At 42.4% G+C, this 13,682-nt stretch overlaps 1 protein-coding gene across 5 annotated transcripts in view; it reads left to right on the top strand.

Moving 5' to 3' along the window:
* MID1 (midline 1) overlaps window positions 1-7,694 on the top strand; it is a 413,412-nt gene extending 405,718 nt beyond the window's left edge. For all 5 annotated transcript variants that reach the window (XM_070289738.1, XM_070289737.1, XM_070289740.1 and 2 more), the window contains exon 10: window positions 3,542-7,694. In XM_070289738.1, coding sequence (XP_070145839.1) covers window positions 3,542-3,890 — 349 coding nt within the window. In that variant the 3' untranslated portion in view covers window positions 3,891-7,694. The remainder of the gene's footprint in view (window positions 1-3,541) is intronic.
* Window positions 7,695-13,682: the final 5,988 nt, after the last annotated feature.

Raw genomic sequence — 13,682 nt, 5'->3', positions numbered from 1 at the left:
CAAGAGAAATTTTTTGAAAATATATCCTGTAATAAACCATAAAGGGAAAAAAAATACACTTTAAGGCTTACTGTGGTGAATAAGTGATAGTTGAATCTTTGCTTTAAAAAAAAAAACTCTAAAACTGAAAACTGCCTAACTTGCAGATGATGAGTATGGTAACAGTATCTTTTTTGAGATAAAGATGCTAAAACACTTATTTTACAAAAAAGAAACCTTTCAGTTCAAGTCTATGCAAATAATGTAGTATGTCTAAGTCCTTTACAGTGTTGATACACATTCATAAGCTTGGGTGTTGGCTTTTTCCAAACAACAGTTTGCATATTAGCCAAGCAAGTAGGTTTTTTCCCCTCTTGTGACCCTCAAGGTTCTCTTTGCTCAGAACATTCCTGTTTCAACATCCCTCTGAAGGATGAAGGACAGATCCTCCCCCTATATTTGGCTCTGGTCCAGGCTGGCATTTACAATGTGTAGCTGCACTGGGGCAAGATAAAAGCCCAAAGGAAAATACAGTTAATTTTTGCAGGTGCAAAAGAGCAAACATTTCTAGTTAATTAACGGGCTCTGTTAATCTGGGACAGAATCCAGTGTCTAAATAATTACAACCCCCTTAATAATTACTTATGATAAATGATACCTGATCATTATGATCTCATCCCCATTGACGAATGGTGTGGGGAATTCCACCACACCACTTCAGTTATACAAACACAGATCAGCATTACCTTGAAAACACCAGATGTCAAAACCAACTCGTGAGGCAGGGGGAAAATATTCTCACATTAATTGCCACGCTTCACATCTTTACAAACTCGTGTCCGTTTCAGAAAATTCTCACGTAGAAAGTAGTTTAACATTTCCTGGGAGGTGTAGCGAGGAAAGGGTGACCTTTACTATCAAACGCCTATAATACTTTGATTTGCAACATCTAATAATGCATGTATTTTCTTGTGAAGTATAGTGCTGACTTGAAATTTACTTGTATGTTATAATCCATGCTATGGGGCATGTTAACATTGCTCTGAGAAACATCATTTTATACATTTTGAATTCTCTGAGTCTCACTGCATACCTTAATGGAACATTGCCTTCCGCCTGCACCTTTCAAGCTCACTGGAAATATGCACATAATTTTACAGATTAATGATAATATAATGGTATTTTCCGTTGCTTAATGGACTAGACATGTAGTTATTTTCTTATTCTAATGCTGTTAATGTGCTCTTGGTATTTTAGGAAATGGTGTTAACTAAATGTGGGTTCACGCACAGATTACAGGAACCCAACTTAAGAGGGAAGGGGCGAGAGTCTAGATTTTGCTCATTTTAACCTTCTCTTGGTTTTCCCATTTGCTAAATGAAGTCAGTCATACTTGCCACAGCTACTCCATAGGGGGTTCAGTTAAGGTTCAAATGGTAAAGGAAGGTCAAAAGTTCTTTACTAAAAAATAAAAATGGTATACAGCAGCAAGAAGGAAACCATACAGAAATGTGGCTATTTTGTGATGCAAATGCAAGTTTCAAATTATCTGACAAGGGAAATGGTGTCTGCCAGGACAGATAGAATGTCTTGCGGGAGAATACTGAAAAGTGCAAAACAAAAACATTTCCGAAATGTCTGTTAGGGTTCAGAGAAAAAGAAAAGCCTTTACCTAGGTCCACCAAGGAGAAAGAGGGCCAAGGCTTCTGGGAGCCTGCTACTCCTCTCCTGGAAGGCAGAAAGCTATTCATAGCCCAGAGGCAAGGTACACCCAGGAGTCTGCCCAGAAACTTCCACAGACCTCACGTGTGCTGTCTACTGTCTGGAAAAGAGTGTTTCGCCTTCTCTTAGAACTTCTGGATCTTGTGCACGGGTTTGAGTGGCAGAATCTGACCAGGACTCCATATTGGAAAGAGGATTCTGGGAAATGCCACCCCAGGAGTGTCCCTAAAATGCTGAACAGAATTGACGAGGGTGAAGTGCAGAGGTTTGACAGCACACAGGCTGGTACCCAATGCTTACCAGAGGATCAGTTCCATCCTCTCTTAATTCAGTCATGGTATGTTTTCTTTTTTGAACACATCACTCTTTAAGTGATTATATTCTAAATCCAGCACATGATGTTTGAAAGAATGTCATTATGTCAAAGACCAGTGAAGTTTTTCTCTCTATGGCAGTAAGGTACCATATGTCAACATCCAGTTAGACTGGTTTCTACTGTAACATGTTAAGAATTGAACTCTGAATCACTCACTATTTATTAAGAATGATGGGTTTTGCTTATCTTGTTGTTTAGTTGCTAAGTAGCGTCCAACTCTTTTGCAGCTACAGCCCACCAGGCTCCTCTGTTTTTGGGAGTTCTCCAGGCAAGAGTACTGGGGTGGGTTGCCATTTCCTCCTTCCGGGGATCTTCCTGACCCAGGGATTGAACCCACATCTCCTGCATTAACAGGCATATTCTTTATCACTGGGAAGCCCTTGCTTATCTTAATAACTGAGAAATACTGCATTATGGAGGCATGTTTCAGCAGGCTGAAAAGAGATTAAGAAGCTTAGAACACTGTAGAAAGAATTTAGAACTTTTTTTTTTTGAGCAGTGAGAGAACATTTAGATTAACTAGGACATCTACCAGTTCAGAGACATTCAGGATGTTTGTAAATATAGTAGGAAATAAAACCAAAAGGGCTCCTCTGGTGAGAAAAGGCATTAGGGAGTTTTGTTTAAGTCATGTGGCCTTTTAAATCATCCTCGGGTCAAATTCCTATTCTGGTAGTTATTAGTCATGTGTCATTGAGCAAAGATCATAAAATAACAATTACTGGCTATTCTATGCTAGGTCTTAGGCCCAGGATCTTAACACATATTCTTTTCTTAACTCCTCAAAATAACTCTGAGACACAATGACAGTCATTGTCCCTGTGTTACAGATGAGAAAACTGAGGCTGGGAGATGGCAAAGAACCTATCCCCATAAATGAAACTTATTTTCCATGCTTGCCTTGTGAAGATGACAGGCAAGATGTCAGTTGAAAAATTCAAAGAAGGTCAGAAGATCTTTAGAAGGTCAGAAGAAGTCTAGGGCTGTGCTGTCCAAGATGGTAGCCATGGGCCACATGCAGCTCTTGAAACTAACTTGACTATAATTAACTCAATTCCTCAGTCTCACCAGCCACAGTTCAAGTGCCCAATAGCTACATGCAGCTTGTGGCTACCATATTGAACAGAGCAGAACATGTCAGTCACTGCAGAAAGTTCTACTGGATGCCACTGGTCTCAAGAATCTACTGCATGGGTCTTCATGAATATAAAAAAAAAGACAGCCAAATACAAAGTTCTAATTCTCTCATAACATCTGCACTGTAAACAGGAATTTGAGTCAATATAATGGCCCTTTTCTGCCAACTCTTATGTCCAGAAGGGAAGAAGATGGGGAAGAGGGGTCAGGGTTCTTGCCCAAGCTTTCACTAAAGAGTGAACAGGGATGACAAGGATCACAGAAAGGATTTCATGTATGTGTGCAGTGTGGCTCATGGTTCTCGTCATTGCTCTTTTGCGTCTGCAGGTACGCCATTGGCCTTGCATACAAGTCAGCCCCAAAGCACGAGTGGATTGGCAAGAACTCTGCTTCCTGGGTGCTGTGCCGCTGCCACAATACCTGGGTGGTAAGACACAACAGCAAGGAGATTCCCATCGAGCCAGCCCCCCACCTCCGGCGCGTCGGCATTCTGCTAGACTACGATAATGGCTCCATCGCTTTCTATGATGCCTTGAACTCCATCCACCTCTACACTTTCGACATCACATTCTCGCAGCCCGTGTGCCCCACCTTCACTGTGTGGAACAAATGTCTGACCATCATAACAGGCCTTCCCATCCCTGACCATCTAGACTGTACAGAGCAGCTGCCCTGAGCACGTGGAGCTGGTTTCTGGGGGATATAAAGGGTGGTGGCCACCATTTTGGGGACTGAGAAAGCACAGACTTCCAAAATGTGGTTAAATCTCACAACAAGCATCCAGAAATCAGCTAAGATAGGATTCCCAATGGGTGATTCCCCCCTTTCACTGTGTTTTGTATTAAGTACAGGCTTTAATAATTTCTTCACCCTGTTTTTGTATTTACAGGAAAATTTATAGATTATTTATAATAGGAACATAACCGGGGATTACAACTCTTAGGAATTCTCTGGTTTTGCACATTAGGAGGCCCGTAAGTTTTATCAGTTCTTGACAACCTTTATTTTCAGCACAAGTCTCTGAGCTTGAGAAACAAGATCTTTTGTAGTTTGTGTTTCTCCACCTTCTCACATCCTCTTTCCTACAGATCTCATGGCAGGTCCTGTCACACCAACACTGTGTAACAATATGCCACTATTTTCAAACTAAAAAAAAAAATAGTTTTGAACCTAGTAGGGAAGTCAGCAGGCTTTCTGACTGGTTTCTTGTGAAGCATTCTGCAATGTCAGAAGGATTTATGGATCAAGTAGCATGGAGAGAGCAACAGACAGGAGGGAAAGACTTGACTTGGGAGCCGGGGATCTGCTAATGCAAAACCTGTAATTACCCTTCCATGGCTGGTAGGATGATGCTGGGAGAACACGAACAATGAGATTGCAATTGAAAAAATTCACCTTGAATCCTACTGATGATTCAAAAATTCAGGCCGATTTGTGTTTTCTCGGAAGTGGGATTCTGTGTCACGATAGAAATCTATTTCCTTCTTCCTTTTACTAATTTCTTTAGGCCTGTGAAGTTTCTCCAGTATGTTTACTAGCTGTCCTGTGTCCCACTCCCCCTGAATAATTTTTGTCACTGGGGCTGAGGAAATAAACGTTTTCTGTCACAAATGGCAGCACCGCTTTGGATCAGTTTTGCTCTCTAGGACATCAACATATGGCCCCAACCGCCAATACCACATCCAACCAAAAACCATTAGTATTTATGAGTTGGTAATGACAAGGGACATTGCATAAAGTACTCTTCTCTAGTATATGTGCTTCAGAAGTTATAATAAACAGACCTTTAAACACATCTCGAAAGATGTAGAAGTCCCTCTATATTCTAGTATAGTTAAATAGAGTTGTAAGAAAACAAACAAACAAAAAAAAAAAAACAAAAAAAAAATCAAACTCTCTATTCTCACTTTGGAACCTGCTAGTAGAACCTGCTAATATCATGTCAGATACAATGCTCAGTGTGCTGACCTAAGACATTGGAGTGGTCCATGACATAAGGCTTTTTTGCCTTCCCTGGTGGCTCAGTGGTAAAGACTCCATCTGCAGTGCAGAAGACCCAGGTTCGATCCCTGGGTCAGGAAGATTCCCTGGAGAAGGGAATGGCAACCCATTCCAGTATTCTCGCCTAGAGAATCCCATGGACAGAGGAGCCTAGCGGGCTACAGTCCATGGTGTCACGACTGATACTTTCACACTAAGCCATCCTTGGACTCGAACCAGGAATCTGGCAGTGGTTCTACCTTGATGAAGGGCATGACATCTCTCAACCATTTCATTTGCTAAAATATTTATCTGGGCTGCTGGGGTGGCCGTTTTGACAGACTGGGGGATTTAGACACTGTTTTTATTGGTTTTGTTTTTGAGCAAATCAACCAGTTGTTTCAGCATCGCATTATGTGATCGTGAGTCTGGGTTTCAGGGGCAGCTTCCCCAGGGCTTCTGCCTCTACACTGGCAGATGCATTCCTTTTTCTTAACAGATAGATTCTATATATTTACTATATTATTTATACCCAGATGAATATTTTGATAGTGACTTAGAACAATTTCACATCTAAAAGATGGATGTCTCAATGGAAAAAAAATTAATCTCTGCCAACTTAATGGAATTTTTTCTTTTTACAATAGAAAAACAATGTTCATTAGGCTTCCCTGAATAAACCAAAAGGGTTGGCTTAATAATTTTTACAAACTTTTTTGGTAGCTAAATAATGGATATTTTCATGCACTTTGTACACTAACAGGTTTTAAATAAAAGGGTCTAAAACTCAGCTTCTGAGATTTTTTAAATCATGGTCTCCAGGTACAATAAATGCTCCAGTTTGCCTTATGATGTTAATCTAAAGCATTTATGAGGACAATATTGCCACGAATTATAATGCTTTTTCAGTTTAAAGAAGTTACTACTCCAGTTTTCACTGCAAGCCATTTAGGTTATGTTTTGGCTATTTTTATAAGGACAAGGGATTATGTTATCATTTTGTTGTGGAAGTCTCACTCTTTGCTAACTTAAAAACATTGTGGATTGTAGCGATTACTATTTCCATGTTGTCATATTTACTGGAAAATATGTATATGATGAAAGGCCACAGTGTTTACTTTCATTACTGTAATGATGTAGACAAAATTTCCATGTGGATTTTTTTTTGAAAGTCTGAAAAATATATGCTATCAACATTTGTTGCAGTAGAATTCTTTAAAAGGATTGGGGGCACGGCATTTTGTTTTTGAGGTTCTTACTTCACAGAAAGAATCACAATACAGGGGAAAAAGAGCTGGCAGTGCCAGTTAATACACAAAATTGACGCAACGCCAACCAAGGCTGCCGGGTCCAACGTCGTGAGTGTGTGAACGCTGCTGGCACCATCTTGAAATGCTCAGTAATGCCTGGACGAGGGGTTCTACATTTTCATTTAGCACTGGGCCTCGCAAATTATGTAGCCAGTCCTCAAAACTGAACTCTGAAACATGGTACCTCTCTCCTTCTGATGGATAGAAATGAAGAACCCTGAATCCACTGTCACAAGTGACTGGCCATATAATTCAAGTGGAAATCTACGTGGATTAAAATGGAGAGTGGGCTTGGGTGAAGATTTTCTTTCTGGCTTTAAAAGAAAGTGACTTCAAAAACTGCACATGTTGATGAGAGTTTCTGCTGGAGAAGAGGCAAAGGCCTGAGGACCAAAAGGCATTTTATTATGGTACTGAGATCTCAAGACTTTCTGAGGAACCAAACCAGTGCTCCCCAGCGAACATGGAATTCCATTTCGGCTCCAGGCACATCGGCAGTGCCTGCAGAAACACACGTATGCTCGCGTACATGTGCTTTTGGTGTTGGGAACCAAGTGATCTGCTCTCCCCTTATAAAATGTCTTTAAAAAAAAAGGATACAAAGATGGTAATGGGTATGGGAGAATGTTTTTAAAATAGTGCTTCTGAACATGGGGGCAAATCTGGCAGTGTCTGGAGTCATTTTGGTTTGGCGCAACTTGTGAAAGGTGCCCCCGGCATCTAGTGGGTAGAGACCAGAAATGCTGCTCAACATCCTATGGTGTACAGCACAGCCCCCATGACAAAGGATTATCTGGCCCAAAATATCAATAGTGCCACAAACAAGAAACTCTTACTATTCTTTAAGCAAAACTCTCAACAATTTTTTTTTTCACTCGTGGTTGATTCAATGCCTGGTATATCAAAAAAGAAACCGGGCACCAAAACCTTCACCTTTAAAAAAATATTTACAAAATTGTTCAAAAAATCTGAAAGGCAATGCAAGCCTTTGTAAATGGGAACCCACTGACAAGTGTCACAAAGATGGGGATGTGATTTGCTTGGTCGGGAAATGAAAGTCTCTGTATGCTGCTCTTTTCACCCGAACAAGTTCAGTTCCTGGTACTTGAGTCATGCTGTCACACCCTCAGCCCAAGCTCTCCATTGCTGTTGCTTTCTGGTTTAAAATAAAATCATATTTGTGGTTCCCACGCCCACTGTCTCTGCCTATGTCTTTTGCCTTGTTACCAAGGCATGTTTTCACCTTCACTGTTTCTACACATATTTATTCAACTTCTGCTAATCCTTCTACCACTTTGCCACATATAATCCATTTTCTTTTATGCCTGAAACGTTCCAGTGTCTACCATCCAGCCTCTCTGTAATCAAAATACAGGTAATTGACAAGACACAAAATAGTATTCTCCCCTCCCCCCGGGAATTTAAAGACACAGTAAGAGAAAACCTGTACAGGAGCAGAGATCAGAAGAATGGCTTGGTTTCTAGACTTCCAGAGCGGGTGAAGAGGAGGGCATGGAGGATGTATATGGATGGGTGAGGGTCTTGACAGCGTGGTCTGGAACCACCCCAGAAGTTGGTTCATAAATCTATCCCCAAACCCCTCCCCTGGCTAACAGGACTTGACTTTCATAAGAAACGCAAGCCTTTTGGACCTGAGTCAGCACTCCAAAGGCTTGGTCATGGGTCCAAGGCATAAACGGCACCTGTACACTTGTTACATGTGCCAGCCCTACCTACCCCAGACCCACCCACCAGACAGAACTTGCAGGGCTGGGACCCAGCCCTCCAGGAGATTCTGCTACTAGCAGACATGTGTGAAGTGCCACTCTATGGGGCTTTCTTCAGTCTCATATCCCGTAGAAACATGCACATAGAGCCTGAAACACCGTCTCAAGGTCATATGCTTTAGAGGCCCCATGATGGAGCACACTGACTTTAATCTGGCTGAATATGAAAATCTTGTCCTCGCCTGCCAATTTAGCAGACATAACAGATGTGGGTGAGATCCCTGGGTCAGGAAGATCCCCTGGAGGAGGGAATGGCAACCCACTCCAGTATTCTTGTCTGGAGAATCCCATGGACAGAGGAACCTGGCGGGCTACCATCCATGGGGTTTCAAAGGGTCAGACATGACTGAAGCAACTTAGCACACATGCACACTGCTACCTCTTAGACAAGGATGTGTGTATGTGATAGTCACTCGTGTCTAACTCTTTGCAACCCCATAGACTGTAGTCCACCAAGCTCCTCTGTCCATGGAATTCTCCAGCCAAGAGTAAGTGATTGATTCAAAAGCTAAATAAAAGTGAAAGTCACTCAGTCGTGTCCGACTCTTTGTGACCCCGTGGACTGTAGCCCGTCAGGCTCCTCTGTCCATGGGATTCTTCAGGCAAGAATACTGGAGTGGGTTGCCAGTTTCTTCTCCATGGGATCTTCCCAACCCAGGGGTCAAACACAGGTCTTCCACTTTGCAGGCAGACTCTTTACTGACTCAGCCACCAGGGAAGCCCGTTTTTAGCTCCAGGTCTGAAGACTTCCTAGCTTATCCTATGGGCCTCAACGCCAAGAACCACAAATTGCAAATTTAATAGGTGATTTTGTATCAAGAGGTCAATTATGAAACACCTGCTGTGTGCTAAGTCACTCAGTTGTATCTGACTCTGTGACCCCATGAACTGTAGCCCACCAGGTTCCTCTGTCCATGGAATTCTCCAGCCAAGAATACTGGAGTGGGTTGCCATTCCCTCCTCCAGGGAATCTTCCTGACCCAGGGATCAAACCCAGGTCTCCCACATTGCAGGAAGATTCTTTACCATCTGAGCCACCATGGAAGCCCACAAAGCACCTAGAATTTTTCAATTAAAAGAATATATTCTCTGGGTTCAGATATGGCTCAGATCGTGTTAACATTTTTTTTTCTATTGTGGGTTTTGACTTTTTCCCCTAGAAATTGGATTTATTTGATGTACCCAAGTCTTAAGTTTCTCAATAAAAAAAACTCCATTAAAAAAAAATGTCAGTTTCTGGATCCCATCCTGAAAGATGGGCTGATAAGGTCCTTGGTGTGGGCCAGCACCCTGCACTTTCCTCTGAAATGATTCTTAAGTGCAGCCAGGACCAGCAGCCCATGCTGTCTAGCACCACAGGGCTCAGCCCCTTTTCTGTCAAGGTCAGAAAGGGACTATTTTAGGGTTTTCAAGCCATACTATATCTGGCAGCTACTCAGCTCTGCAGCTGGAGAGTGAAAGCAGCCAGAGAGGATATGTCCACAAGTGGGTGTGGCTGTGTTACAATAAAACTTTATTTACAAAAACAACCATGAGACTACATGTGTCCCATGCTGTGACTGGCCACATCAGATACAGTACTGGACCAGTGGACTGAAACCCTCAGGGCACTGTCTGTCTATCCTTCACTCATGGGGTCTCAGCTATGTCCCCCTATGGCTTGGGGGCTCTGTGAGCTCCCAAGTCCTTTTCCAAAGAATCTGCCTACAATACAGGAGACCCCAGCTTCAATCCCTGGGTCAGGAAGATCCCCGGGAGAAGGAAATGTCTACCCACCCAAGTATTCTTGCCTGGGAAATCCCATGGACAGAGGAGCCTCGAGGGAGGGCTACAATCCATGATGTCGCAAAGAGTTGGACATGACTAAGTGACTAAGCCTTCTAACACTGAATTCCATCAATTCTGAAATTACAGAACTCATAAGAATTCATTGTGGAGTGCTTAAGACAGAACCATGAAAGAGGCTATTAAAAGATGCTTTCGTTCAACAGAGTACTGTGTGCCAGTTCCAATGATTAGCTTTACCTCCTTCAAAATTCTGACTTAAATCAGCCCTTCTCACAAGTGATAGGTATGTAAAATAGATTTCCTTTAGTAAGAGTTTTCAAGTATGTTTCATTTCAACTTTTGAAACGGAACAGATGCTGCTGTAATTAATCATCTTTCAAAGTCAATCTGAAGGGCATGTCATCCACTCTAGAGAGTAGCCCCCAGCCCCCTTTTTTACAAATTATTATTTTGTAAAGTAGAGAAGCAAAACAAGTTGAAGAAGAGAACTGCTTCTGATTATAACAGAAACATAAAGAGAGGCATGTGGAACTTTCAAGATCCCTTCCCCTGGAATACCATTCTCACCGTGGGATGTACATTTAAGAACATAAAGTAAAAACAGGGTCGAGGGCTTATGGAAAAACCTTTCTTGTAGTTGGCCTGTCTTAACATGGGTGATTTATGGAAAGGAATTCAAGTCTCCCTTTGAATCTTCATGTTCTCTAAGAGAATTATAAAAGCATGATTAAATAGGAAGTGTAGCAATTAACAAGCAAATCTGTCATGGCCAAAAACCAATTACCAATTAAGGAGAGACACAGAAAAATGATTTAATGAACATTAGTTCTTTAGCACGGTCTATTTATCCTCAAAGCTCAATTTTTGATTACAGTCATTAAATGCTGCTCAGTAAAATATTTCAGACAGTAAAGCTTATCTCACCTCTTCCCCAATCTTATTCTCCCTTCAGCTTCTACCCTCTCTGGCCTCCTCTTTTCCCTCAAGCTTCTCAAAGGACTGGTCACATGTTCTGTTTCTCTTTCCTTGCCTGTCATTACAGCTCCCCTCACTCACATCAGCCACTGAGTGTCTTTACTATACCAAATAGTGCTCAGCGATGTCAGAAATACCATCTGCATCGATATATATTCCCATGACAGCCTGACCTCATCTTGGCATGCAACAACTTTTGAGATGTTAACCCACTTCAATTCTTTCTTAATCCCTCCAGATACAATGCCATCCACATCCAGAGGAAATGCCATTCCCTCCTTCACCATGCTGTCTGATGCTCCCCAGATCTCTATCTCTAGGTCTAATTTCTCTGCTGAGCTCAGCACTATATATTGACCTGCTTGCTTGGTCATCACTTTTGGATGCTGACGTGAAAGTGATAGTCACTCAGTCGTGTCTGACTCTTTGTGACCCCATGGAGTGCAGCATGCCAGGTTTCCCTGTCCATCACCAACTCTTGGTGCTTGGTCAAACTCATGTCCATTAAGTCATTGATACCATCCAACCATCTCATCCTCTGTCATCCCCCTCTCCTCCTGCCTTCAATCTTTCCCAGCATCTGGTCTTTTCCATTGAGTCAGTTCTTCACATAAAGTAGCTAAAGTATTGGAATTTCTGCCTCAGCATCAGTCCTTCCTTTTCATAACTGGACATGGAACAACAGACTAGTTCCAAATAGGAAAAGGAGTACGTCAAGGCCGTATATTGTCGCCCTGCTTATTTAAGTTATATGCAGAGTGCATTAGGAGAAACACTGGGCTCGAAGAAGCACAAGCTGGATCAAGATTGCTGGGAGAAATATCAATAACCTCAGCAGAAAGTGAAGAAGAACTAAAGAATCTCTTGATGAAAGTGAAAGAGGGGAGTGAAAGAGTGGGCTTAAAACTCAACATTCAGAAAACTAAGATCATGGCATCTGGTCCCATCACTTCATGGCAAATAGATGGGGAAACAGTGGCTGACTTTATTTTTCACTCAGTTCAGTCGCTCAGTTGTGTCCGACTCTTTGCGACCCCATGAATCGCAGCACGCCAGGCCTCCCTGTTCATCACCATCTCCCGGAGTTCACTCAGACTCACATCCATCGAGTCAGTGATGCCATCCAGCCATCTCATCCTCGGTTGTCCCCTTCTCCTCCTGCCCCCAATCCCTCCCAGCATCAGAGTCTTTTCAAATGAGTCAACTCTTCGCTCCAAGCCAAGCTTCAGCAATACGTGAACGGTGAACTCCCAGATGTTCAAGCTGGTTTTAGAAAAGGCAGAGGAACCAGAGATCAAATTGCCAACACCCGCTGGATCATCAAAAAGCAAGAGAGTTTCAGAAAAACATCGATTTCTGCTTGATTGACTATGCCAAAGCCTTTGACTGTGTGGATCACAATAAACTGTGGAAAATTCTGAAAGAGATGGGAATACCAGGCCACCTGACTCGCCTCTTGAGAAACCTATATGCAGGTTAGGAAGCAACAGTTAGAACTGGACATGGAACAAAAGACTGGTTCCAAATAGGAAAAGGAGTACATCAAGGCTGTATATTGTCACCCTGCTTATTTAACTTCTATGCAGAGTACATCATGAGAAACGCTGGGCTGGAAGAAGCACAAGCTGGAATCAAGATTGCCGGGAGAAATATCAATAACCCCAGATATGCAAATGACACCACCCTTAAGACAGAAAGTGAAGAGGAACTAAAAAGACTTTTGAGGAGAGTGAAAAAGAAGAGACTGAAAAAGTTGGCTTAAAGTTCAACATTCAGAAAACGAAGATCATGGCATCTGGTCCCATCACTTCATGGGAAATAGATGGGGAAACAGTCGAAACAGTGTCAGACTTTATTTTGGGGGGCTCCAAAATCACTGCAGATGGTGACTGCAGCCATGAAATTAAAAGACGCTTACTCCTTGGAAGAAAAGTTATGACCAACCTAGATAGCATATTGAAAATCAGAGACATTACTTTGCCAACAAAGGTCCGTCTAGTCAACACTATGGTTTTTCCAGTGGTCATGTATGGATGTGAGAGTTAGACCATGAAGAAAGCTGAGCGCCAAAGAACTGATGCTTTTGAAATGTGGTGTTGGAGAAGACTCTTGAGAGTCCCTTGGACTGCAAGGAGATCCAACCAGTCCATTCTGAAGATCAGCCCTGGGATTTCTTTGGAGGGAATGATGGTGAAGCTGAAACTCCAGTACTTTGGCCATCTGATGCGAAGAGTTGACTCATTAGAAAAGACTTTATTTTGGGGGGCTCCGAAATTACAGCAGATGAAAATCAGAGACATTACTTTGCCAACAAAAGTCCGTCTAGTCAAAGCTATGGTTTTTCCAGGAGTCATGTATGGATGTGAGAGTTGGACCATGAAGAAAGGTGAACACTGAAGAACTGATGCAAGGAGATCCAACCAGTCCATCCTAAAGGAGATCAGTCCTGGGTGTTCATTGGAAGGACTGATGTTGAAGCTGAAACTCCAATACTTTGGCCACTTGATGCAGAGAGCTGACTCATTTGAAAAGAACCTGATGCTGGGAAAGATTGAGGGCAGGAGGAGAAGCAGACGACAGAAGATGAGATGGTTGGATGGCATCACTGACTCAATGGACATGGGTTTG

Source organism: Ovis canadensis, chromosome X (genome assembly GCF_042477335.2).
Source record: "Ovis canadensis isolate MfBH-ARS-UI-01 breed Bighorn chromosome X, ARS-UI_OviCan_v2, whole genome shotgun sequence".
Classification (NCBI taxonomy): domain Eukaryota; kingdom Metazoa; phylum Chordata; class Mammalia; order Artiodactyla; family Bovidae; genus Ovis; species Ovis canadensis.
This window is presented reverse-complemented; position numbering and strand designations above follow the sequence as displayed.